This window comes from Aulonocara sp. 'chitande type north' Nkhata Bay, linkage group LG4, assembly GCF_057382095.1.
Source record: "Aulonocara sp. 'chitande type north' Nkhata Bay isolate Kocher_YH1m ecotype deep benthic linkage group LG4, A_spYH_male_GT1.1, whole genome shotgun sequence".
Classification (NCBI taxonomy): domain Eukaryota; kingdom Metazoa; phylum Chordata; class Actinopteri; order Cichliformes; family Cichlidae; genus Aulonocara; species Aulonocara sp. 'chitande type north' Nkhata Bay.
In genome coordinates, this window is record NC_141347.1 from 22,944,322 (window position 1) to 22,969,574 (window position 25,253).

Sequence of the window (25,253 nt, forward strand, 5' to 3'; positions counted from 1 at the left end):
AGAATAGGGAGGATGGTGTAGGTTTAAGTTTATTAGACTGATACATATATACCAACAAGACAGTGTACATCACTGTGACAACGGTGTTTGTTTTCATTCAAAGGTTTTTATTATAGTGGTGGGCTGGTCTCTAATCAAAATGCCCAGGCTGATTTTTTGTCCCAGTCCAGCCCTGTATGCAGCTCATCTGCAGTCTGGAGTTACCTACATCTTCCTACTCGGAAGGCAGAATTTCCGAGTACCGAGTACAATCAAAAGTACCACGACTGCAGTTTCCGTGTTGGACGTAAAAAGCACACGTGATGCTGTGACGTAGGCTAGAATCATGGCAGAAGTCGACGACGGTCCAGGCCTGGGATTTCTCTCGTGGTAATATGCACATTATTTTTTCCTTTCTGTTGGTAGGTGGCACAGTGCAATTGTGGCTAGACAGTGCTAACATGTAAGCAAGCTAGAAGACTGGCATCCTTGCTGGGTATCCAGTTAGGGAAGCAACACATCAATACAAGAATTCTGAGTAAAACCAAAGTTACTTTCCCTAGTAACTAGTTACTTTGAAAGTACCGAGTAACTTGAAGTAACTGAGTTACTTTTGATAGAAGTAACTAGTAATGTAACTAAGTTATTAATTTAAAATAACTTACCCAACACTGGTTTTCAGTTCTTTGAGTCATATCAAAGTGTTTTAGTATTTGGTTAAAATGCCTTATGAAAAGGAAAAAAGATAAGATCACTGACATCTTCAGTATTCTGAATATTTTTTCATGAACTATAAACTACATTCACTCCTACAGGAGAAAGCTAAGTGCACCAAAGAGAGAGTGGCTCTTTCTGCTACCACACAGAGGTCTCTAGACAGGAAAAAGTAGTAAGACATAGAAATAGAAACACATGTTTTACATTAATGCTGCTGAGATCCAGTGATCAGTGGTGCATGTGGTACTTCTTTAGGGTTGGTGAATCTCCAGCACAGACTAGAAAGATGCAGCAGAAGCCAGATGCCCCGCTACCAACAGGTGTGGGACACGGCTGTGGGATTTTATTACTTTTTAATTCATTTTGTGTTTCCCTCTATGTAATTTCTGGATTATATTCCCCAGAAGTTATTTACATACATTTAGTATCCCTTTCCTGGAATCTTGAAGCCAAGCCAAGGACAAACAGTTTGTGCCCCCAGGACAACTTAACCGTCAGGGGCAAGTCTGTACTGGTCCAGATTGTAAAACAACTTTATAACACAACCATTTCCTGAAGTCATTTTCTAGATAATCATTCTTTCTCAGTGCATTGGACACCAAGATTTAAACGTTTTTTTCTATTAATTAATTAGAATTGTAAAATCATTTGTCACATATTAATAAAAGTAGCAGTCTTCAGACACACCCTGCTTTTGACGTATTTAAAGTCACCACAGTGTGACTTTTTTCTCTTAGGAGCTGGTACAGAAAGACCCCAGAGGAGAGGGTGAAGCGCTCGGAGAACCTGAAGAAGCAACACTCGCTGGGCTAATTCATGACAAAACATGCCCCGACCTGTGACCTGCTAACCACATGATTGTCCTTCAGTTAGCTTTGGAAATTCACACGAATGTATTCACACACAAAAACACGATCACAGCGCTGTTGGTTTCTGTTGGTCACTGTTGCTACTCGCCGAAATTATTAGTTTCAACAGCTGATTGTTATGATGAAGAAAAGAATAAGTAGCTGTAGTTAAATGTAAGCCACAAGAAGCTCAATTGAAAACACGTAAAAACATTTCTGTGCCTGAGTACTCTGCCTTTGTTGTCTGTCATGTTTTAGCATGCATATATTTAATATCAAGTGCTTATAGCTGTAAGTTGCACACAGACAGTCACATAATGTAGTTGTTCTGAAAATACAATATTTTAATGTATATGATTTATTACTTCAAGGGCTTTAATTACCAGTTCGTGCATTGTTTTGTTCTTTATGCTAAGTGTATTATAAAATGTATAGTACTCCAAGTCTGAGTCGTATCAGGGTGTTTTAGTATTTGGTTTAAATGCCTAATGAAACGGAAAAAGGATAAATATCTGTGTTTACACTCTGGCATGCTGTTACATTAATGTAGCTTCACACGACCACAGATGCACAGCCGGCATTCAGTGTGGACTTTGTTTCAGAAATGACTGTAGAAAAATAAATTTACAAGACCAAGAAACAATATAAGACATTTTAATGAAATAGTATTTCTGAAATATTGTGTGAACTGATGCGTTCACTGCAGCACCACGCTGACTTCATATTTGTGCACTTGTAGCATTCAGCATTGATGTTTTTCTCCCACATTGCTGTGTGTGTCTTTTAAAGGATGATTTATTTCATTTAAAATGTCAGATTGTCTTTTTTCTTCAATGTCCAGAATAAAATCTGAAATTATTTAAATTTTCATTGAATTTAATTCACAATACAGTTAAATTATAACCTAGCTAAACTAAGCTAACTATAACTTAGCCATAAGTTTTTGACATGAGCTTCTTTTCTGTTGTTTGCTTTACCGATGTTTCATGACCCAGTAAATACGTTCAGCATGGTTTCAAACAAGGATCCTACTTAGATATTAAATTCTCGCCTATGATAAGGTAATAAAGCCAAATATGAACAGCGGTTATGTTTATTTTTCAAAAATCTCTAAAAATAATTTACTGTATTTACACAAACTATGTAAAACATCATAAATAAAATATAATAAGGACAAAAATAAAATACTAATATACAGAAAAGGTCCTTAGTTTTAGATTATAGAATAATTTTTGTGTAGTGTTTAAAACTACAGTAGTGTGAAAACATATTTGTCACCTACCTGATTTTCTTTTTTGTTTTCTTGTACGTTTGTCACATTTTAATGTTTCAAATCCTCAAACGGGGGATTTAGGAAGGAACGCTGGTTTGAATGGGGAGTCGAGGAGGGCATTTACGTGAAAAGGCAAAGATCATCTCTGAATCGAGGAGGGGGAATAAGGGTACATCTTTTGCCATCTTACAATGCTGTGATTGTAGACATTCCCAAAGTCTGTGATTGGTACTCAAGGCAACTAATCAATGGTCATGACAATTTGCATATTAATGATCAAGAAACTGACCTCGCAGTCCATTGTTTATTCAGTGGGCTAGTTTCAGTCCTTGTGCAATGTGCTGTTTATAAGGTTGGAGAAACCTGCAGTCAGCTGAGACTGAAGAAGTCACTTGGATAAGGATGTTTCTCCCTCTGACGCTACGTCCAGATGAACAGAATCAACCTTTTGGGACCTTCATTTAGAAACTCCATTTTGTCTTTACTAGTATTATTTTTGTTTGATTTGTAAATTTGTTTGCTGTTCTGAAACACTGAAGTATGACAAACAAGAAAATAGGAAATCAGGAAAGGAGTAAACACTTTTTCACACCACTGTATGTTTGTCACGCAATGCAATCAATTTTTTGGTGATTTTAGGGTAAAAAGATCTGGGTTAAAAACAAATTTCCTATCTAATGATTACAATAAATATTTGCTTGCACGTAAGATTTATTGAACAGTATACAATATCAAATGCATGCATTCTTTTAGAATCAGTACAGATAAGGAAGCAAGAAAACTAAATGATATACTAGCTGCATCACAGTGTGCTGGATTAATTAACATTTAAATGCTCTATGCAACAATCTCAGTTTTGTTAATCTTTTTCTTCAACAACTGTATGGTCACTTAAAATTATGAGATGTAAATATCTTTGTATCACCAGTGTAATAAAGGAAGCACCTTAGTACCTTTTTGTAATGACATTACTAAGGTTACAGGAAACATGACAGTAAATGCTAAACGTGAATGAACTGTTACAGGAAGAAATAAAGTATGGTGGGTGGAAGAAACACGAGAGAATTACTGAAGACAAAAATCAAAACAGGAATTTAACAATATGCACAGAAGTAATTAAAATTTTAAACATTTAACGTAACAAAAAATAACAAAGAAACAACCTGAACCTAAACTCAAACTGTAATATATTCACCAATAATTCCAAACCCAGAAAAAGCTAAATGGCAGGGAGATGACAGAAGTAGCTGATGATTTCCTGCAGCTTTACTTAGAGCCATTTCTCACTATTTGTCATGTACACATATTGTATAACTGCAACAAACAAGTATTTGTCATTAGAACTGTGATGTAAAAAAACTTTTCAGTGCTGGATGAGGCTCAATGTTTAACTGATAAACACTTACATTAAAATAAACGTTCCCGTCCCAATGAACCAACAGTATACACGTCAACTTAGAACATTAAATTATGATATTTAAAACAAGCAAAAAAATCAAAATGCTTTTGGAAACCGTAATCTCAGACTCTTACAATTAAAACCATAAATCTCAGGTTTAAATGGAGAATGCATTACATGTCTTCACGCTCTGCTATAAGTGATTAAAAACTACAACAAATTTTTAAAAAGAAAGAAATCAAAACATGATTTAGACACTCGTGATTAACACCTTAATATTAGCAGTTTTAATTGATATCTATAATATTCAAGATGCTTTTTGTATAAAATTCATTAAAAAGTCAAAAGTACACATCAACACAACATTCAAAGAGAGCAAAACAAATATTACTGTGATAATATGTAAAGACCTCGTGTCTCTAATCAGTGTTTCCTCAGGGATGTCCTGTGGGTTATCAGGCCTCAGCTGTTTCTGTGGAGCAAATTAAAAATGGGTGCTGGATGGATCAGTTAAATTTAAATAAAAACCAGTGCTGTCACCGTTAATCTCGTTAACGTGAACCGATCCATGTTAACATGTCAAAACTGGCAAATCCCTGTTAACGAGTTAACGAAGATTAGTCCTTGTGAGGGGTTACTCGGCATTAGCGTGTTCACGCAGACGCTTTAACGCCGTCATCACGACTAACACGATTAATAATTAACTCATCTGGAGAACACTCTGACTCAAAATCCTCTGAATGTTTCTGTCAACGCATTTCAAGCAGTTTGTCCGAAGTTTGTCTATTCTGCACTACAGATGGGTTGAGTGCATTAAAAATGTTTATCGTGTTAACTTTGATGACGTGTATTAACATGATTAATGCTAACAGCACTAAAAACATTGTTCAAAATGATCAGAAAAATAGTTCATGATCACAGCCTTTTAAACAATTTGTGACATTTTAAGATTTACCCAGTGTGGTTACTTTTTTTCATCTTGATCGCCATTAAGTTCATCACAGTGTTTCTTCACCATCTCAAGATGTTCCAAAACATCTAAAAACAAAGTATTTGTTTTTATTAAATATTTATTGTTAGTGTTTGTATTGTGAGGATTCCTAACACTTTATATATTCTGTTTACCTGGCAGTGAGCAGGCCTCAGTCTTGAGTGAGTGTTCAATGGACTCCTCCATGGTTTTCTTCAGCGTCCTCAGGACAGTTTCCTAATTTATCATCAAAGCCTTTGTTACTTTTTAAATAGGCAACTATTGAATCCAAGAATAACTGGACAAGAGATAAATTATTGGTTTGATATGTTTCAAGACTGCTTGGAAAAAAAAAAAAAAAAAACCTTCAAATCGTTCAACTGCTCCAACATGGCATTTTTTGCCTCTTCAAACATGTACTTCTTTGACTCCACATGTCTCTCAATAGTGTCCCTCATCCTCTTCAGGGTGCCTGGTCCTTCAAATGCTGCTGCTTCTACAAGGAGACAATCATTTTCATGCACAGTTGAATAGAAATACCGAATTTTTCTAACCATAAGGCGCATCGGATTATAAGGCGCATTAAGCAAAACAAAACAGTAAGATAAGTCAAACTTTACTCAACTCATTCTTCTTGCTTCCTCCACTTCCGTATGTGAAATGTGAAAATGAAAATTACCTGAAGCGCCTCAATGCTATGCTTTATATTAACCAAAATGTCATATAACTGTATAGTGTAGTATTAAGTGGACACGACCCTGATAATAAAGGCATTAGACTACGTGTCCTTTAGTGGTAGAATGTTGGAGACTCTCGCCCACATTTGTCTGTAGAAGTAGATAACAGGGAATCATCTCTCAGTGGAAATGTACTAGAATACTGTGGTTTAGACTAGAGTGAGACAGACTGTAATAAAACTGTTAAGCGCACACTGCCATTTGGAGATTCGTGGCAGAGTGTCATGTAGGACGCATCTCCCTTCTGGAAGTAATAAAAGTGTAAAATGGTCTAGTGAGCAGTGTGTTGTCTTCCATTAGATGCCTATGAGGAATCGAAAGAACTCGGTGAAGTGTTGATATTTAACACGTAACATTGATTCATTATTGTTGAATTCTCTCACAGCTGCTCTACTCCCATGTTGTTGCACTATATTAATGACTAACCTCGTATTGTGGATGGATTATCTCAGCTGTTCTCCTGACTGAAGTTTGGTCCGTTTACAGCATCTTGACATGTGAATGCATTTCTCCCTAATCATCGGGAACCCCCACATTAACTTTCATCGAGTGGAAAAAAGTTAGCATTCATCCTCCAGCTTCACTGTGTTTATGTTATGCAAACATAGGTATGTTCCTAGCGATTATGTAGCACATCATTATATACCAGCTAGTCCAACTTCAGTGTATAAAAGGCTCTGAGATTTTATGTCCTGCAATATTGTTTGGGGTGGAGTTGTGGGAAATGACATAGGCAGAGGTTTGAGGTACTGCACTGCTGCTCCAGAAGGGAAGATTGTATTTCTGAGTTAGTTCTGTTACCTCCTCATGTAAGTTTTGTTCCTGTTTGCCATTCTTCACCGTGATGCTCCGAGTGTTAAGTTCATGACTAGAAGTAAATTTCCTTAAATATGTTATTTGGCATGTGCCACTGGCTGCTGCCATTATGTAGTAGTTTATTTGGCCACACGACGGCACCAAAGTTCCTTGTCAATGGTTAGAGTGAATGTTTCTGCTTATAGTATCGCATTACCACTGTGCTTAATTGGAGTTATTATATATTAAGTCATGGATATATTTATATGGATGTGTTGGTTTATTTCATTGGATATTTTTGAGTTTATATTAGTTTAGCTTCTGCAGTAATATATTCGGTCTCATGGCAATTTATTTGTTACTACAGACTGCTGGCAACACTGAGCATCTAGTTGGCAATAAAACGGCCGGCGGTGACAATCCAGCAAAGTGGAAGCGTCTTGTCCTCCTTCCTGTATCCTGACCGATACACTATCTTGTTAGCTGTTGAACCTAAAAGAACTAGCCCTCACCTAACACTTCTAAACATTCAGTAACCTTACAAAAGTCACTGCTGTTTAGTTTTCTCTCTTCATTTATGTCTGAAGTGATAGCAGAGCTATACATTTTGATTTTTTCAAAAATCTCTCAGTCAGAATATATATGTGGTATATCATATTTAGGTGGAAACTAGTGAGCTAACTTCCTGCTAACTTCTAACTCAGCTAAATTTAATAAATTTTGTTTTCATGGATGTCTGGTTGTTAAACGGATTACGACTGGGATTATGCCGCGAGGCTGCTGATTATGGTAGCCGTAATGTTCCGACAATCCATCAAGCGATGTGGCTTCGTAGCTTACCAAAGTAGTACTAAAACATTTTTGACAGATTTTTGAACGCTGTGTACCACTTAAAATCAATTCGAGGTCAGTAGGCATAACCAGAATTCATACATAGGGCGCACCGGATTATAAGGCCCACTGTTGATTTTTGAGAAACTAAAGGATTTTAAGTGTGCCTTATAGTGCGAAAAATAAGGTAATTCACCTCTTTCTTACCTTTGTAGCATCCTTTCATGTTACTCCTGATTGTCTCTGTCAGACTGTTGTAGATCCATTTCTTTTGTGTGAGGATGGTTTTGTTGAGCTTTGTCTTCATTTTTTTTTCCTTAGAGACATGAAATACGGATTAACATTATTTAAAACAACATTAAGGTAAAATAACTACAAGTTCAGTGTTTGAATGACTTTCTAATAATAGCTAAGCTAACAGGTTCATGGATAGGGAAGTTCCCCAGCCAACATTTATATGTGGGGCCCATATGGTTTTGAAATGGGCTGAAAAATGGGCCCCGTATAGGATTGTCCGCGGGTTCCGTGATGGCCCCATATTAAATGCCCATATAGGTGTTATGTTAGGAAAATCTGGGAACTAAATGGGCCCCAACTGGGCAAAGTACACAAAAACCCACCCGGGCCCCATAAATCAAGTTTTTTGTGGGTACCATGTGGGCACTACATAGGCTAAAAAGTGGGTTTTAAGTGGGATTGTCCGCGGGTTCCATAATGGCCCCATTTTATAAGCCCATCTCGATGTTATATTGGTAAAATCTGGGAACTAAATGGACCCCAACTGGGCAAAGCACACTGAAACCCACCTAGGCCTCATTTTTCAAGTTCTTAGTGGGTACAACATGAGGAAAACATGAGCTAAAAAGTTTGAATGGCATGATCTTTTACCTCTGTCTGGAGAAATGTCAGTTGCAATTTGACATTTTTGTACTTTTCAATCAGTGAATCAGTGTTGAGTGAAAACGCATCAATGGCCCCATTGAAATTTCCACATTTTAGGTCGTTTCTGAATGGGGCAAAGATGTGGTTTATAATAGCAGTATTAGCAAGTTTATGATATAGTGCGATTTGGATACATGTATTGTTGTACATATTGATGCTGTTCAGAATTCAATTATTCTCACGGGAAGGTCTTTCTGAATTTTTCATCAATGCTTTCAGTCAAATAAGACGCTAATATCATGTTGAGGTCTTTTCGCTTCCCTTTTTTTGGTTTCTGGATGCCAACATTCCTAACTGCAGACTTTAGCGTCTTGTGAAAAGATCTGCCACTTGTTTTCTGAAACAAAACAGAATTTTTATTTAATTTTTTTTAAACACATGGTCACAAAGTATCCTGAGGTTTTGATCCTGTAATTAAAACACATACACTGGGGTGTAAGAAGGACCTCAGTTTTCTTTCACATAAATTTTGGGATTTTTCAACTCCCTCACATAGGTGTTGTTCAAAAGCTTTTGTAATGTCTTCAATTGCTTTTTTGACTCGATTATGTTGGATGCTCAAGTTCCCCTCAAGGACTGCACACACCTCGTTTTTTTGTTCAACCTGAAAAAAAAGAAAGATCATTATTTAAAGCAGTAAAACATCACATAATGGTTCTTTACTCATTTTTGAGGCGGTCTTGAGAAACCCAGGCTTTTAACAGGAATCTCATGCATAAGTTCAGTCAGACAGGTCTGTCATCATTTGTCTGCCTCTGTCTATTCGTTATGTCACTTCCATTTTTCCACACTATTGAACTCATTACTCTAGTCTGATCATTTTTTGCCTTCTGCAAATCAATCATCCTCTGTTCTCTGTGTTTTTATATGATTTTTTGTCATTCTGCCGTTCAGACTCTCATTCATGCAACTTGCCCCCTCCCCAACTTCACCTCAACCTTCCTGCGGTCACTCAGAGCCCCATCCAAACTACTATTTTCACTACCCCAAGAATCTAGACTCTCTGGGTCCTGTCCTAACTCCCATCATTTCTGTGCTCTCATTGGTTCACTGGAGTCTCATTGGTAAATAACTATTTAATCAAATTCTGTATCTCAATAAATAATATTCAGTTCTTCCAAATAATCTCTCCTCTTTCAATCACTAATAATAAATTACCACATATAGATTTATGATGTCCAGTATCCCACATTTTCAGTGAAGGTCAGCATGCCTTACAATATATGTTAGTAAACTTTAGTGAACATTTTATGAACATTTTTATTTTATGCATTTTCTTTAAGAAGATTATAAATGAGGCTTTATTGCCTGATCTTACCACTTCTCTGCTTCTGGCTCCTTGAATCAAAGACAGAATCCCATGAGCTCCAGACACATAGTTTGAGGTCTCTGAATGAGCGTCATTTAGATTTTTCAAAATTTCCTTGAGTTTCAGTATTTCTGTTAGAAATTGAAAAAGAAATATAAATCTGAGCAATACATTTTCTGTTACACAAAAACATACCATCACTGGTAGTGACTTCACCTACCATTGACATCTGGATTTACATTCTCCCCTTTGAGGAACTCTTTGGAGCTCACTGTGAAGACTTGGAAACTATCCTCACTGAAGTGATTCTGAGAACATTTTTGTTAGTCAGTTTTTATTTTTGGACCGTTTAAGAAAATAATTGTTTTAGATTTTGCTGTCAGATTGTAAATTTACCGTAATCGTTTCCCGCTTTTTGAATTCATTCTTCACTGCTTTCTTGACTTTGTATCTTTTAGAAAGGAAATAAAAATTGGATGTAAAAGTAATTTATTGTTAGTATTGTAATGGAAAATTTCAATTATTCTTATTTAAGGTTCAAGCATTTGTGTGCATACTTAGTTGTGGCACTGTAATGAAAACTTCCACTGAGCAGTCTAAAACTAGATGAACTTATTTCAGCCTCAGTAGTTGAAAAAATAACTCCTTTTGCAGGTGGTGATAACGGCAAGAGCACGAAACAGGATACGCATTGTTCAGTTAGGTTTCAGAGCGAGCTGCGTCACGTGCTGTATGATCACTTTCGGACTTCCTCACTTTTTTGGGGAATAAATAAAGGTGTGAGAGCTGCACTTCTGTTTCAGAGACTGCATGACGGCGCCTGACTGCGTGTGCTCTCTCTCATGCGCATGATAATAACGAATGTTCATTACAGCCGAATGTGTCTGTGGACTTTGTTAATTAAATTTCTACAACAGTATTTATCTAATTAAAAACTTATTAAAACACATATACATAGATTTTTTTTAAATGTATAACTTTTAATAATGACTTTTAAACAAAGTCTTTTAAACTTTTAAAGCAACAAAAGTGAATCATATGGTCACCATGTGTATCTGTAACTATCTGTGTAACTTTCTTTGTAATTTGATTTTTTTGTATATTTGACTTACATATCATCTGGTTTTTCATGATCTGACTTGGTGCAGATAAAATGAATTTGCTGACACTCGCCACCATTTCCCAGCAGGCTGCTGGCACCTTCCAGGATGTCCCAGGCTTCTCTTTCTGATGCTGCTCGAGTCATTTCAGTCACAATCCAAACTGTAGAACAACTGGCAATAAACTGAAAAGGAAATGAATACATGTAAATTATAAATAACTAATGCTTTGAAGAAAGATAACATGACTTCTGTGAATTACCTCTGTCCACATTTGATCTCTGCTTCTATTAGAGTCACCGTTTCCAGGAAGGTCCACGAGTGTGACATGATCAAGAAAATCATTGTCTGGCACTTTGACAGTCACACACTTCACAAGTGGCCAGTACCACCTCTTTACTTCTTCTGTCTCATTTGACTCACTTCTTGTATATCTCACAAATTTTTCAGACAATCCTTCAGCCTGCAAAAACAAACAAACAAGATAAATACAAGCCAATTGAATGTATGTGCTCATAACAAAGATTTTAATGATTGCATGAAAAAGAAGATGGGAAATTAAAATAAGACATCCTAAAATCTGAAATTAAAACCAGGAAAATAAATCCAAAGTAATTAGATTTTTTTTTTTTATTAAAAAAAAAAAAGAAACCTTTTTTATATTTTACTGTGGATCACAGTAAGTGGCCTGGTTCTTATATAGTGATTTCTTCTACTGCATGTAAACATTTGAAGCACTTTATAAAACTTGCCTCATTACCCCAAGCACTTTTTTCTGGGTATGTTATTTCTAGCTAACACTTACAAACATTCATTCTCTGATGGATGCATCAAACATCAACTGGGGGTTTGTAGATATTTGGCATGCAGACTTGAGGGAGCCAGGGATTAAACCCCCAACCCTCCGATTAGTAGGTGACCTGCTCGACCTTCTGAGCAGGAGTTTTACAAATGTGAAACTCTTCAACACCTCCACAAAGAAAACTGCAAGCTCCATAGTAACAGGATAATCAGACAGCAACAGGATAGTAAACCATAAAATTTTAACCACCACAATTTCACTTGTTTTTTTGTTTCTTGTTTGATGGATGTCAAACATTCTGGAAATGAGGCACATCGACATATCGCCGACATATATCTGCTCAGCAATAAACTGCAGCAACATCTGCTTCACCAGTGCTTTGTCTCTGTCTGCACTTTCCATTAGGGTGGCATTACACAGCGTGGACATCTTCCTGCTGCAAAGGTGCAGCATCAGGGAAGCTTAATGCTGCTTGGGTAACTATTGACTGCTCACTATGTGATGTTCATAAGCCACACACTGCTATGTATCTCACCCAAACTGTGGTCTAATATATGCTTTAAACTGCAAGTATTCCTTTGTTCTAGAAGAAGAACCAGATTTTATTTTGGTCTGTATTACTGCACACTTACTGAGTCACTTTCCAAAATTTTTATCTTGGGCTTCAGAAACTCTGGAATATCTCTGAAATATTTGTTGTCCATGAGGCTGTGAGTTGATTTTTCTTTCCACTCTTCTCCATACAGCGCTGATAACTTTCCATCACGGTCAAGACAATCATCATTACCACCATCATCATCATCATCATGATCTTCAAGAGCCTGTTTTAGGGACTGCACCTCATTTTCCCAATCCTAAAAAATAAATAAATTATATCTTAATTTTAGTAAAGCAGTTTTCTAACACATTACTTTACTTCAAGAATCACCATATTCATATTTCATTCTACCTCTTTTGTAATGAACTCGATGTGTGCCTCATACTTTGATCCATTGGTAGCCTCCACCTTTATCATTACTGAGGTACATGCACTGACACTTGCAGAAGGCAACAGGCCCTCCTTATTTATGATGGCATTGATTAAAGAGCTCTTTCCAGCCCCAGTTCTACCAAAGACACCAACCAGGTGTCTCCTTTCTGTCTCCAAATCTTTGATTTGATCCCTGTTGAAAGAGATTAAATATGGATTAACTGACCCATTCTCAGAAATATCAAACTGAAAATGCAGTAAAATCAGAAAAAAATAGTTTTTTAAAATGTGTTGAAAAAAATCGCCTTACTACTGGAACAAACTACACAGCTCCATGTTGAGCTCTGACCGAGTTTAAATCTTTAGTTTAATGTAAAGGTGGATATGTAAAGCCAGCTCATATACACATACTATAACGTTTGTGCCTTTATTTTGGTAACTTCCTTTGCAAACGGAAGTGAATGTTGTAACGGTAACTAGCTTGATGTACAAAAGACGCAAGAAAACGGTAAACTACTGGTAACGGAGAAAAAAGAGAAAAACACGGCTAAACTGTATAAAAATGAATGGTTCTAGCTACAGTCGACAGGGGAACAAGGTATGCAATCTACATAATTTAATTTGAGCAATCGGAAATGTATAATTTGTATTGTATAGTTTAATAGAAAGCACCATAATCATTAGTTAAACTAATGTAATGAACTGTTAAAATGATGTTATATGTATAGCATGCAATTGTTTTCTTTGTTTGTCTAGCTCTTACGTTGGTTCGTTGTCTCATACACAGCAAGCAGTAATAAAAGTCATTCAACAACCATCAGTTCTGGCCTTCTCAGTTCGACTGGATGCCACAATCTTTATTATACCCAATATCAGCAAAATGTTCCTCCAACTATTTCTTTTTGCTCCAACTTACTTTCTACCCCCCCCCCCCCCCCCCTTCCTAACCTTTATTTTTTCTTAAAATGTTACATTTTCTCAGATTAAGAACTTGATATGTTTTTGTTTTCTGTTGTCAATAAAATATTAGAGTAAGAGATTTCATGAATGTTGTTTTTTTTTTTCCATTTTCATTTTACAGACTGTCCCAACTTCCTTGGAAATGGTTGGAAGAACGTCCAACAAAAATAGGAAATCTTTATTACTCACTTTAGGAAAGCGCTGAGCTTGTCACGGCCATGTAGTCTTTCACTGACACGTCTCATTATGTCTTTGACATCAGACAGTATTTCTGTTTCTGTCAGAGGGAAAGTAAAAAACTAATAAGTAGGAACCTGGAACCAATGTAATGCAAATATGGTCCACTGATATGTACCTGACTGTGATCCTGCTGCAGAGTTGTATTGTCGTTTAGGAGATGGTTGCCATTCGCCGAACTCACTCTGAAAAAGTTCTGACTTTCTTTTTCCTTTTTGGATTTAAACAAAATGATAAAATTAAAAAAAAATCTATGAATATTGAAACTTCTGATTATGGTGTATTTTAGATGTTGCAAAAATAATACTGTGAAAATAAATAAATAAATTAGATGTATTAAAATGAGAGTAAGATACATTTTTCTCACCTTTTTCACTTGGCAAATCCTGTGGAAGCATATAAATATTCAACTTTCACGTTTGAAATTAAATTATTATAAATTGTACATGTATGCATAATTGAATTTATAGAAGAAATCATTGCTCCTGTACAGAAACAATTTGTTCTTTAACAAACTGTCAAAAACATTCACATGCACTTTTTAAAATGTACACACTTATATTTACATATATTCTCAACTAGCACAGTGATTAAAAAAAAAAAAAAGGAAAACTTTTGCATTCTTGCCTCTCAGTAAACATGATCCCATGAGTCAATGTTTCTGCCTAATTCAGCACCAGTGACACAGACCTAGAGACCAGTTGGTGACCACCCCATCCCTGGCAACCACCAGCTGTTAGGGTAAAATGTGTATTCCAACATCAGGCAACTACATCAATTGTTTAGTGGTTGGTGGAGGTTGTAAGAACTTTAAGTCGCAGGGTGGTCAGGCTTGTGTGACTGGGGCTTTGCTTTGACTCAGGTCACCTTAGTGTATATTTATGAAGAATGAAGGCATGCTGCTTCATTATCTGATTTCCAATAACCCTTACCTGATCCAAATCAGCTGTTGCTATCACTATGTAGCAGGGTGTGGTTTTTGCAGGGTGACACGATAGGACTTTCATGAATTTCCCCCATGCACATTAGTGGTGTGAGATACTGCTGGATTTGGTATTCCTTTTATACTAAGTAAATAAAGGCCCAGTATCAACGATTTTGATACAGATACTGATGCTTTTTAATAATTATGGTGGATGGTGGATCAAACTGCTAAATCAGAATGAATTTTCATGACCTGTAAGTGTTTGGGGGATTTTCTTTTCTTTGGATTATTAATTAAACCCAAGGACAGAAAACATATAATGAGAAGTCTGTATCACATCTACTTGTAGTTTAAATATAGTAACTGCACAGTATCCCTTTTACAGTTAACACAAAGGGGTTATGATATATTCGGGATATTTGTTTCAATCACAATAAATGTTATTATGACACTTGAAAGCAGCAGCACTTAGATAGAGGTTGCCCTTAGGTTGCCTCTTTGATGATTCTAGGAGTAACAAAGAAACAGAAACCAGTATCCCAAAAAGTTAATTCTGTTCATCTGGACTGTTTTCAGTGGGAGAAACGTTTCATCGCTCATCCAAGTGACTTCTTCAGTCTCAGCTAACTGCAGGTTTCCCCAACCTTATAAACATTTGCACTTTATATAGTTGGGAAAACTTGGGATTTACTTACCTGGATGATTGAGCATGTATCAAGACAGAAACTAATATCAATCTCATTATGCTCCTATTTATCAATATCAAAACAAACTTTGGCATCTATATTTTGGTTTGATCCGCCCACCACCAGGGCCATGCAGAGATGTTTAAAGGGGCGGGTGCTCAAAGTTAAAAACAGGCACATAGAACCAGGCTGAACAACAACACACATTCTTTAAGAATCTAATACGGAATCGCATCATACTATATCACTGTTTTACCTGATGGGGTACAATGCTGCTGTTGAGGAGTTTCTGCTGATCCTGCTCCTGATAGTGCAGGAGGAACGGGCTGTGTTGAGCTGCAACTGGAGACTGTAAAAAGTCCATAGGAGAGATGGTAGCTGATTAAACAAATGCTATGAGATAATAATAAAAAGATTGGTGAAAGTGCCATGTCAGCAACCATAAGGCAACAAAACTGTGAAAAACAAACTAGACTATGAATCACTCTTTGCCTCTCTTCTTCCTCCCATCTCCTCATCTCATTTATCACTCTCTACTTGCTGTCCATCTGAGGCACAATTTACTATTGCAATAAACTATTATTTAATTATCCACACTTAAAAACCTTATCTATCTATTCTATAATAAAACTGTTTTTGACTTACTTGACCAGAAGTATTGACGGCTTCTTTTTGTGGTTGAGTTGTATTTTGCTCTTCCTAACATAATGAAAACATGGCAAATCCATATTGGCAAAATATGTGAATAATATAGCTATCATAGACACACTGATAGTTAAGTAGTTTATGCACCATAATAATTCTACAACAAATTCATCTGTAAACTTTAACACGAGTGAGGTTTTTCAGACAAAAAGGAAAGAAATCTTAAAGGATTTAATTACCTTTAACAGCTTTAGTTTATCCTTGAATTTTACTCTAGGTCCAGCTTTTGTGATCAATTGATCAATTTCCTGATCATTGAGAAGATACAGACTTTCCTTATCAATTTCTTGAGCTGTAATAAAGTTAAATAGCAGAAATAACGATTATTTATAAAATTACTTCAGAAACACTTTTTTAAAGGAGTTCTGCATTGATGTATGATTTGAACACATTTAATTCCCTTTTATTTTAAGCAAGTATCACTTTCCAGTCTTAGGACATCTTCTCTTGCACATTTTGTGGAGTAAATATGAAAATGTGTATTAATAGGTATTATTTTTCAGAGTTAACAAAACGTATAAGTATCAATATCTGTACCCATCACTGATGCACAGTAATAATTTACCTTCAAATGCCTCAATCCAGTCACTTAGTTTCCATTCAGTCAGTTTGTTTCGCACAAAACCATCCATGACCAAGAATAGAAACTGAAAGAAATTGTAATTTCTGATCCTGTCAAGGTGAACGAGCGGACTCTAGCGCAGAACTAAGGTTTTAATTAAAGAGAGTTTATTTACAGTGACACCAGGCGCTATAAACAACAGTGCAGAGCAATTAGTGCTCCCGGGAATCCAGGGAAAAATGAACACGTCCAAAACTCCTCTTCTCAATCGCCAGTCCCTCACACTTCCTCTTTTGTACGATACACGACGTCCACATACGAATATCCTAACTCACGTCAAAGACAAGGGAAAATAGGGAAGCGTCCAGTAGGGTCTGTACACGGGAAGAGAACACAAGTTAGACATCCACAGAAACACGAGCGCCACGATCCAGCGACAAGTAACACAGAGCCGCCGCCCTGCGCAGCAGGTGAGTGGAATAATTGCAGGTGCGCAGGCCAAGAGCGTGGACCAATGACTGTAGAAAATGTGGGCGGCCTGACAGCTCCCCGTTATGCTGGCTGCATTGTAGATCATAAACCCCGCCTCCTCCGTGTTAACGGATGGCACTGGGGTCAGACCGACTAAAATGAAAGCCTTCTCCTCAGAAACCTTTTTTCTAGAGTTCCATCTGCTATTTTAAGTAGTTCTTATAACATTAATTTGGGTTTAGGGAGTCATTTTTCTCACAAATGTATTTTAATGATAACTAGATGCTGTAATGATAACACATTTATGCACTTAACATATAACTATAACATCTATGATGAATGTGGTTCAATTCAACACATGCGTTGAAGGCATTGACACATTGACTATATGTGTAAATGGCCCAGACGTGGTGCTGCAAAGTCAGATTTAGTCACTTTGCAAAACTGAAATACCAAAAACCTCCACCCCAGAGAGAAGGGTTACATCTCCTGGGTTTAGGTGTGGCTTGCCCCTCTGGGGGCGGGGGTACCTGGACCTGGGATATAGAGTATGTTTGGGGAGTGCAACTGTCTGTGCAGTGTCTATTTGTGTCTGTCTAAACGTTGGGTGAGTGCTGAGTATTTGGTTGTGCATATGGGGTGGGAATGCACGTTTGTGTTCGCGTGTGCCTGTTCGTCTGTGTCTATATGTCAGGTTGGGTCTTAGACTCAACCTCTCTGGGTACATCTCAGGCCCTCCAAAGTACGGAGGCCTATCTCCCCTCACCACACTCCCTGCCGGTGGCTGATGCCCTCAGACGTTGGTGTGTTGGTGGTCCTTGTCGACTGGGGCTGGGCGCTCATGTATGTACCGGCTCACTCCTGGTGGCTGATTGGCGGGGCCTGGCGCCTGTGGCCCGGCTGGGCCCCTTCCGGGGGATGGGATGCCCTCTGGCCTCTGGGCCTGAAGCTCGGTCCTCTCTGGCACAGCTGGCTGCCGGCAGAGCCCGCGGGCACGCCACTGCAACCCCCTCTGGCCTCTGCTCCATAGCTGCTGGGTGACCTCTCGTTTGGGGTTCTACTCAGCTCTTCCCAGGAGGGGAGCACGGTTCCCCCCCTTTTGGTGGTCCTCCTCGGGTCCTTGTACTCTGGGGCCTCTGGATATCTGGGGCCTGGATCTCCTCCATACGTGCTTCATACCCTGGTGGACGGGGCTATGGCTCCCCACACTCCCTAGCAGATCTTTACCTTTGGAATACAAGCATGCTGATCCACACAGGTGTGCACACAGGTGTACACACGGGTGTTCACAGACGCGGACTACACCTTTCTTGGCTGCTGCCTCAAAGCACATTGTGCGCTGTCTATCTTACGTGCTGCACAATATCGTTTAATATTTAGTATCTACTGTTATCTACTGCTAGCTAGTTTATTGTGATGGTGCTGTTTTTTTTTTTATTATGTTGCTCTTTGTTGTTTGCGTTCTCTTCTGTTTTTTTTTCTCCATACAGGTGATCCAGGTGTTTTTATCTTTTTTTTTCTTTCTTCCCCCCTTCTCACCGTCTCTTCTCCCCTTTGGTTTTCTTTCTCTCCCTCTCTTTCTTTCATTCTTTCTCCCTGTCCTATCCCCCAGTCATATTTGTCCCGTTTGTAGCAACCGAAAATAAAATAAATTCATAATTATAATAAAGGTCAATCAAATGGACCAATATGGCAAGGCCATGATGATCCACTTGGTAAAATAAATCCGCTTGGCATCTTTCTTGGCCTTAAGACAACAATTCTGATGGCTAAAGATCCAAACGGGACACAAAAAAAAAAAAAAAAAAAAAGAAATACCAAAAACCGGCAAGCTGGTTCGCGGACAGATTACCAAACTGATCCATTTTTATGGAGAGTAATGTGCAATACCTGATGCCTTTTAGTGGTGAATGAGTTATTGAAATTATTTCCGATTGTTATAACATATATTCTAATTCAGACTAGATTTGAAATATATATTTGAAAGTAAACAGCTTTGACCAAACAATATAACTAAAATTTGATTTCAGGTACAAAAACACGACGAATTGTTCAGCCCTAGTTTTCATTATCAGTTAGTAAAAGTTATTCCTCAGTTGCCCATGGTTTACAGTCTGCTTAAACAAGGTTGAATCATTAGCAGAAGAAATTTCTCTTGCCACTGCCTGCAATTTTTAAATCACTGAAATGAATAGTTTTATTGCACTTTTCTGTAAATAAGTAAAATAGATTTTTTTTGTACACCACCTTTATTGTAATATCTATAGTGTCAATTCGAGATTTCAAATTGTTCCTTAGAAGTTTTATGGTTTATTTTCTTGTCGAAATTAAAAATCAGAGTATGTTTTGCTCTCAAGAGTTTGCTTTGTGAATGTTTGTGTAAATGTTTAGGAATTTAAAAAAACAAAACAAAATGTTCATTTCAGTATTTGAAATTCAAAATGTTTATATACAATGTTATTGTTTAAATGTTAGGGTTTTTTTCTTGTTTTGCTAATGTATTTTAAAGATATGACAAAATAAAAACATTAAAAAAAAAGAACAAAAAAAAAGCGCATATTGTTTGGTCACAATTTTCTATCTGTTTTTTGTCCTGTCTCAGTTTGTCTTGATTGCCAAATATGTCTTGACCTGTGTTCCCACTCAGTGAAGCCTGCAATTGCATGAAAAAGTAATATGTTGAGGAAAGAGAAGTCACTACTGAGTCAATATGCATATAATTGGCTTTTCTTAAAATTGTAAATCTTAGAACTTACATGCAGCTTTTAGTCTTATTTACTGTCCTAGCATAAAGTGCCAAGTATTTAAGTCCTAATTTTGTTGATCGTAGACTGCAACTTTTTTTTAAATATATGAAAGGTGTATGTGAAATATTTTTGCATGTTGTCTTTAACAACATTCAATAAAACAGGGTATAATCAAAAGTACTGTTGTTTTTCCACATAGAGCATAAAAAACTGCAGAATTTGTGTCAGTAAGAACAAAAAGAGGGAAGAATTGTGACATCACTGAAAAATTTGATAGCTGGCCTGGCATAAAAACAAAATCAGCAAATGAGTTCAAAACAAAAACAATTGGACGACACGGACTCAGGCGCTGTCATTGTCCTGGGTGTGACCCAGTGTTTTGTGTTATTTGTAATCATTCCCAGTATTTAGTGTTCTCTGTGCCTCCCTTATGTTTGGTCTCTGTGCTTCTCAGTTGATCTGTCTCCCGTCAGTTGTAGCCCCAAGTCAAGGCCGCGTCACTGTGTTACATTTCCTGTTTTACTTTGAAGGTCTGTGTCCTGCATGAATGTACTTCCCTTGGGTCTCATCATGTCTGATTTCACCAAGCTCTATTCCCCTATCTATGTCTCAGTCCCCTCGTTATTGCCCATTGTATTTAAGCCCTGTGTTTCTCTGTGTCAGGGTTGTGTGTGTGTGTGTGTGTGTGTGTGTGTGTGTGTGTGTGTGTGTGTGTGTGTCCCATCATGGCTATGTTTCTCTGCGTGTTTCCCCGTGAGTTTAGTTTATTCTTTTCCAGTTTAGTTTAGTTTTGTGTTGTATGCCATTTCCTTTGCCTGCAATAAAGCTGTAGTTTTTGAGTTCATCCCTCGTGTCCAGGAGTCTGCATTTTGGGTCCAACTCCTGCCTGCACAGCCGAATCTTGACAAGGACAGACTGGAATCACAAGTTAACTGTTCTTTTATTTACACAAAAACACCAGGTGCAGAATATATACAGGTGGGAGGGAAAGCCAGGGGTTCCAGTGGTCTGCGGGGTAGGGTCGGGGGAGAGAAACAAATCATTGTCACTCATTCTCTCCGCTTGAGAGATCCACACGCACGACACTCTAAACTGTATACATCCACGTTTAAGTTTCCACAGTTTGAGATGTCTAAGCACAGTTAGTTACATACACAAGCACACTAGAATTCACCAAGCTGGATTTACACTAACTTATCAAACTCAATAGTCCAGCAACAAGGAGATCAGAGCCACTGCCTTAAGTAGTGGCCAGAGAACAAGATGAATCACCAGTGTGTGCTTAGGAGCAGGTGCGTGGGCCAAAAGGGAAAGCTCGCAATGAGCTCCACCCAGGCAGAGTGATGAAAGAGAGGGGGAGGGCGAGCACAACCAAAACAAAGGCTTGGAAAGAGGGCACACCGGGCTGGAGCATACAGGCTTGACTTGGGACACATGGAAAATATTGGAAATGCATATATTGCATTTTTGGTCTCCCAGAAGATGGCCCCGACCAGGTAGGAAGGTGCGAGAATGAGTCCGGGGTCTTCCTCCTCCTCTGTGGTGTTGAACTGCTGGGAGAGCGCATCCGGTTTCACGTTCCGTGATCCTGGTCTGTAGGTGAAAGAAAAGTCAAAACAGGTGAAAAACAAAGCCCACCAGGCCTGCCTGGAGTTGATACGTGTGAATGACCAAAAGTATTCCAAGTTTTTGTGGTCAGGCCATACAATGAATGGTTGTGCGGCCCTCTAGCCAGTGCCTCCATTCCTCCTATAAAAGTTTAATAGCCAACAGCTCCCAGTCCCCGATGTCATAATTATACGTTGTGGGGGAGAATTGGCGAGAGAAAAAGGCACATAGGTGGAGCTTGTCATCCTTTTGTTGAGACAGGACCGCCCGCACCCCAGAGTTAGACGCATCCACCTCCACAATAAACTGCTGTAGGATGGGAGCTGTAGAAAACCTCTCTTTCAGCTGAGTGAAGGCTTGCTGAGCCGCTCTGTCCCACTGACATGGAACTTTTGGTGAGGTTAGTCTGGTGAGTGGAAGTGTGATCTTACTAAACTCTCTGATAAAATGCCGGTAAAAAAAAAGCTAAAGCTGCTGGTGATCGGAGGGTTCGGGCCACTACACCACTGCATGTACCTTTACTGGATCAGGTTTCAGATTCCCTTGCTCAATGATGTGACCCAAAAAAGCCACAGAGTTCACATGGAATTCACATTTCTCCCCCTTCACAAAAAACCTATTTTCCAAGAAGTGAGGGAGGATTTGCCTCACGTGAACCTGATGTTCAGCAACTGCCTTTGAAAAAAAGAAATCCCATGCTACCACAGGGGAAGATGAAGAGCGGATGATGCCTGTCGTGAGTGATTCAGTTATGTATTTGTCCATTCCTTCACTCTCGGGCTGAGAGAGGCTTAATAAACAACTGGAGGGAAGTGGGGCTCCCGCCCAGCGGGATAGGTCTGGTGTTTCCGATTATTTGACTTTTTTGGGGGGCGAGGCAGGCGGAGTAGCATCTCACAGGCAGTTCAAATGGTGATCAGTCATCTGAATTAACAATGAAAGAACAACAAGAAGAAAGAATGTCTTCATTTACCTGCAAAACCAGAACTTAATTTTTAATCATTTTTAAATCCATCTTAACCTAATCCAAATATTGTATTTAGGAAGAACATCCTCCTGAATAACTTATTCTGAGGTTTTATGAAAATACTAGATAGTTTAATGCAGTTTAGTGCAGGCTAAGCTGGTTAATTTGCAGTTCTGTGATGAAGTTTGTCTAACTGGCTGTCATTGCTGTGAATTTCCATGTAACAATGTATCAGACATCAATCTAAATTTAAGCTGATGATCCACCTTTATATTTGCTTCATACTATTCAGGGGTTGGAACTCAGCCTTGATAGCTCATGTAATATTTGCTTGTATCTTGTTGAATTCCAGTGTGTAAATCCACAATCAGGAGTGAATCCCAGATCAGCGAAGATCAGCTGATCACATACTGTAAAATTCTACTGGACATCCCAAAACAATTTATTGTGACTTAGTTTAAGGTCATTTTGATTTTTTTTTTCTTTACACTACAGCGCCACACCAGGCATCTCCCATTTTCACCTCTGGACTTCCAGGTCATATTTGGCACAAATGTTTCTGAACATATGCCGCCCACTTGGTTATGGTGTTCCATGTATGCTATGTCTGCTAGCATCTTGAACCCTGCTGTTATGTGCTGGATTGTCTCGGGGACATCTTTACACAGCCTGTACCTGGGGTCTTGCCTGGTGTGGAAGACCCCAGCCTCTGTGGATCTTGGGCTCAGAGCTTGTTCCTGTGCTGCTATGATTAGTGGCTCTGTGCTGTCTTTCAGTCCAGCTTTGTCCAGCCAGGATTTCTGGATGTCAGCCACTTCCTCTATCTGCTAGTGGTACATACTGTGGAGGGGCCTGTCCTTCCATGATGGCTCCTGCTCTTCCTCCTCTGGTTTCTGGTATTCACTGAGCACGCAGTTGGTTGGGGCTATCTTCCTTATGTATTTGTGGATGATCGTTGTCTCATCCTGGACTGTGGTGCTTGACACTCACTAGGGCATGGCCTCCTTCTTTCTGCTTAGCATCCATCTGGCTTTAGGGTGCTGGACTTGGGGTGAAACCCTCCATGCAGGGTTAGGAGTTTCCTGGTCTTGATGTCAGTGGCTTCTATCTCCAGGCCATCTTATTATCCCAGCAGGGTACCTGATCACGGGCAGATTGTGTTGGGGAGTAACGGAATACATGTACCGGCGTTACGTATTTAAAATACAAAAAGTAATTGTAACTGTATTCCGTTACAGTTACCATTTAAGAAGGTGATATTCAGAATACAGTTACTTTGTTGAAATAAATGGATTACACAGCGGTCTTTTCCCATTTCATATGTTAGCCTATGCTCTCTCTGTTTTTGGTAATTCCACGCCAGTGGAAACCCAAACTAAACACACATTAAGAGGCTCTAATGCCTGTGTTTCAATCTCACAGCCCGTGTCACCTCTACTTGTTTTTTTGTAAAAAAAATTTTGTTATAATGTATATTGTATATAATGTATATTGTAATAAAATTATATTATGTTGTTCAAATGTGAAAAGTATATTGTGAGAACAATAAAGTTTTCACATTACATGTGATATAGCTCTATTTTTCTTTTGCCTGGGTGGGAGCTCTACGCTTTCGTAATGTTTCGCTTTGAAACCAGACTGAAATGTTTCTGAGATATCGTTAATTTCCAGTAGAGCCTGGAACTGAAGGAAGACATTTTTTTGCAGGATTTTGGACAGGAAGGAGAGTTTAGAGATTGGTTTAAAATTTGAGAACACTGCTGCATTGAGATTTGTTTGTTTTGTTTTGTTTTTTTTTGAGAAATGGGTTCACTATGGTATGGTTAAGATCGGCTGGGATGGTTTTAATAATGGTTAAAACTTTAGGTCCAATAGTGTCAAAGACACTATTATCTTTGACATTATTAAAAGAGAGAGGGGATAATAGTGTCACAGGACATTCACAGACACATTTACACCTAACATCCTTCTAGAAAAAGACTGAGTTAATTTGCCCTTTCCACTTCCACAAAAACAGTCTATAAAGCAATGTCATCTTGTTGTTATTAATACATTGTTTGTAATATATAGCACCTTTTCACCAAAGCAATCGTCAGATAAGATATTCATTTTTGACAATCTAAGACTTTTTTCAGTATTATGAATATGTTCTCATAAATTATAAAGTCTAAGGAGCTTAGAAAGAAAAGCATCTGGACTTCTTTAAGTTGCTTGAAGACATTTCACCTCTCATCCGAGAAGCTTCTTCAGAGTCCCAGATTTAAGACCAATGGGAGTGTCCCCCATGGGTGTAAAGGGAACCAAAACTGGATCATAGATGGCAGACAATTGTAGACCGTGTCGTAAGCCACCGCCTCTGTTTACCCTCTGCTTTACCCTCTGTTTACCCTCTTTGAACAGAGGCGGTGGCTTACGACACCAATTGTCTGCCATCTATGATCCAGTTTCTAGATGCCGTGCCTATGCACATCCTGGTTCTTCTGACCTCAGGAGATCACATGATAGGGTGGGGCTTGGTTTCACAATGAGTTCACCCGAAACTTTGGCTGATTGTGACCAACACCTGTTTTCACACCTCGGCTCATGTGATTAGGTAGAGGATCAATAAGGGGTCCATGTCCATCTTAGGGGATACTCCAATAGGGCTTGACTCTGGGACTCTCCACCATTTGACCCAGGAATGAGAGGTGAAACATCTTCAAGTCCAGACGTT

General features: G+C 38.4%; 1 protein-coding gene across 1 annotated transcript in view; it reads right to left on the bottom strand.

Moving 5' to 3' along the window:
• Nucleotides 1-3,378: 3,378 nt before the first annotated feature.
• The window catches only part of LOC147332576 (nuclear GTPase SLIP-GC-like), a 44,169-nt gene continuing 22,294 nt past the window's right edge, over nt 3,379-25,253 (bottom strand). The window contains exons 4-22 of the mRNA XM_086289220.1: nt 15,737-15,829; nt 14,237-14,255; nt 13,988-14,080; nt 13,822-13,909; nt 12,652-12,865; nt 12,335-12,556; nt 11,163-11,363; nt 10,913-11,085; nt 10,197-10,251; nt 10,021-10,108; nt 9,810-9,931; nt 8,919-9,095; nt 8,674-8,828; nt 8,438-8,555; nt 7,757-7,865; nt 5,552-5,682; nt 5,342-5,423; nt 5,172-5,254; nt 3,379-4,688 (exon numbers count right to left, since the gene is read on the bottom strand). Of these exons, the coding sequence (XP_086145346.1) occupies nt 5,181-5,254; nt 5,342-5,423; nt 5,552-5,682; nt 7,757-7,865; nt 8,438-8,555; nt 8,674-8,828; nt 8,919-9,095; nt 9,810-9,931; nt 10,021-10,108; nt 10,197-10,251; nt 10,913-11,085; nt 11,163-11,363; nt 12,335-12,556; nt 12,652-12,865; nt 13,822-13,909; nt 13,988-14,080; nt 14,237-14,255; nt 15,737-15,829 (2,214 nt within the window). The 3' untranslated portion in view covers nt 3,379-4,688; nt 5,172-5,180. The remainder of the gene's footprint in view (nt 4,689-5,171; nt 5,255-5,341; nt 5,424-5,551; nt 5,683-7,756; nt 7,866-8,437; nt 8,556-8,673; nt 8,829-8,918; nt 9,096-9,809; nt 9,932-10,020; nt 10,109-10,196; nt 10,252-10,912; nt 11,086-11,162; nt 11,364-12,334; nt 12,557-12,651; nt 12,866-13,821; nt 13,910-13,987; nt 14,081-14,236; nt 14,256-15,736; nt 15,830-25,253) is intronic.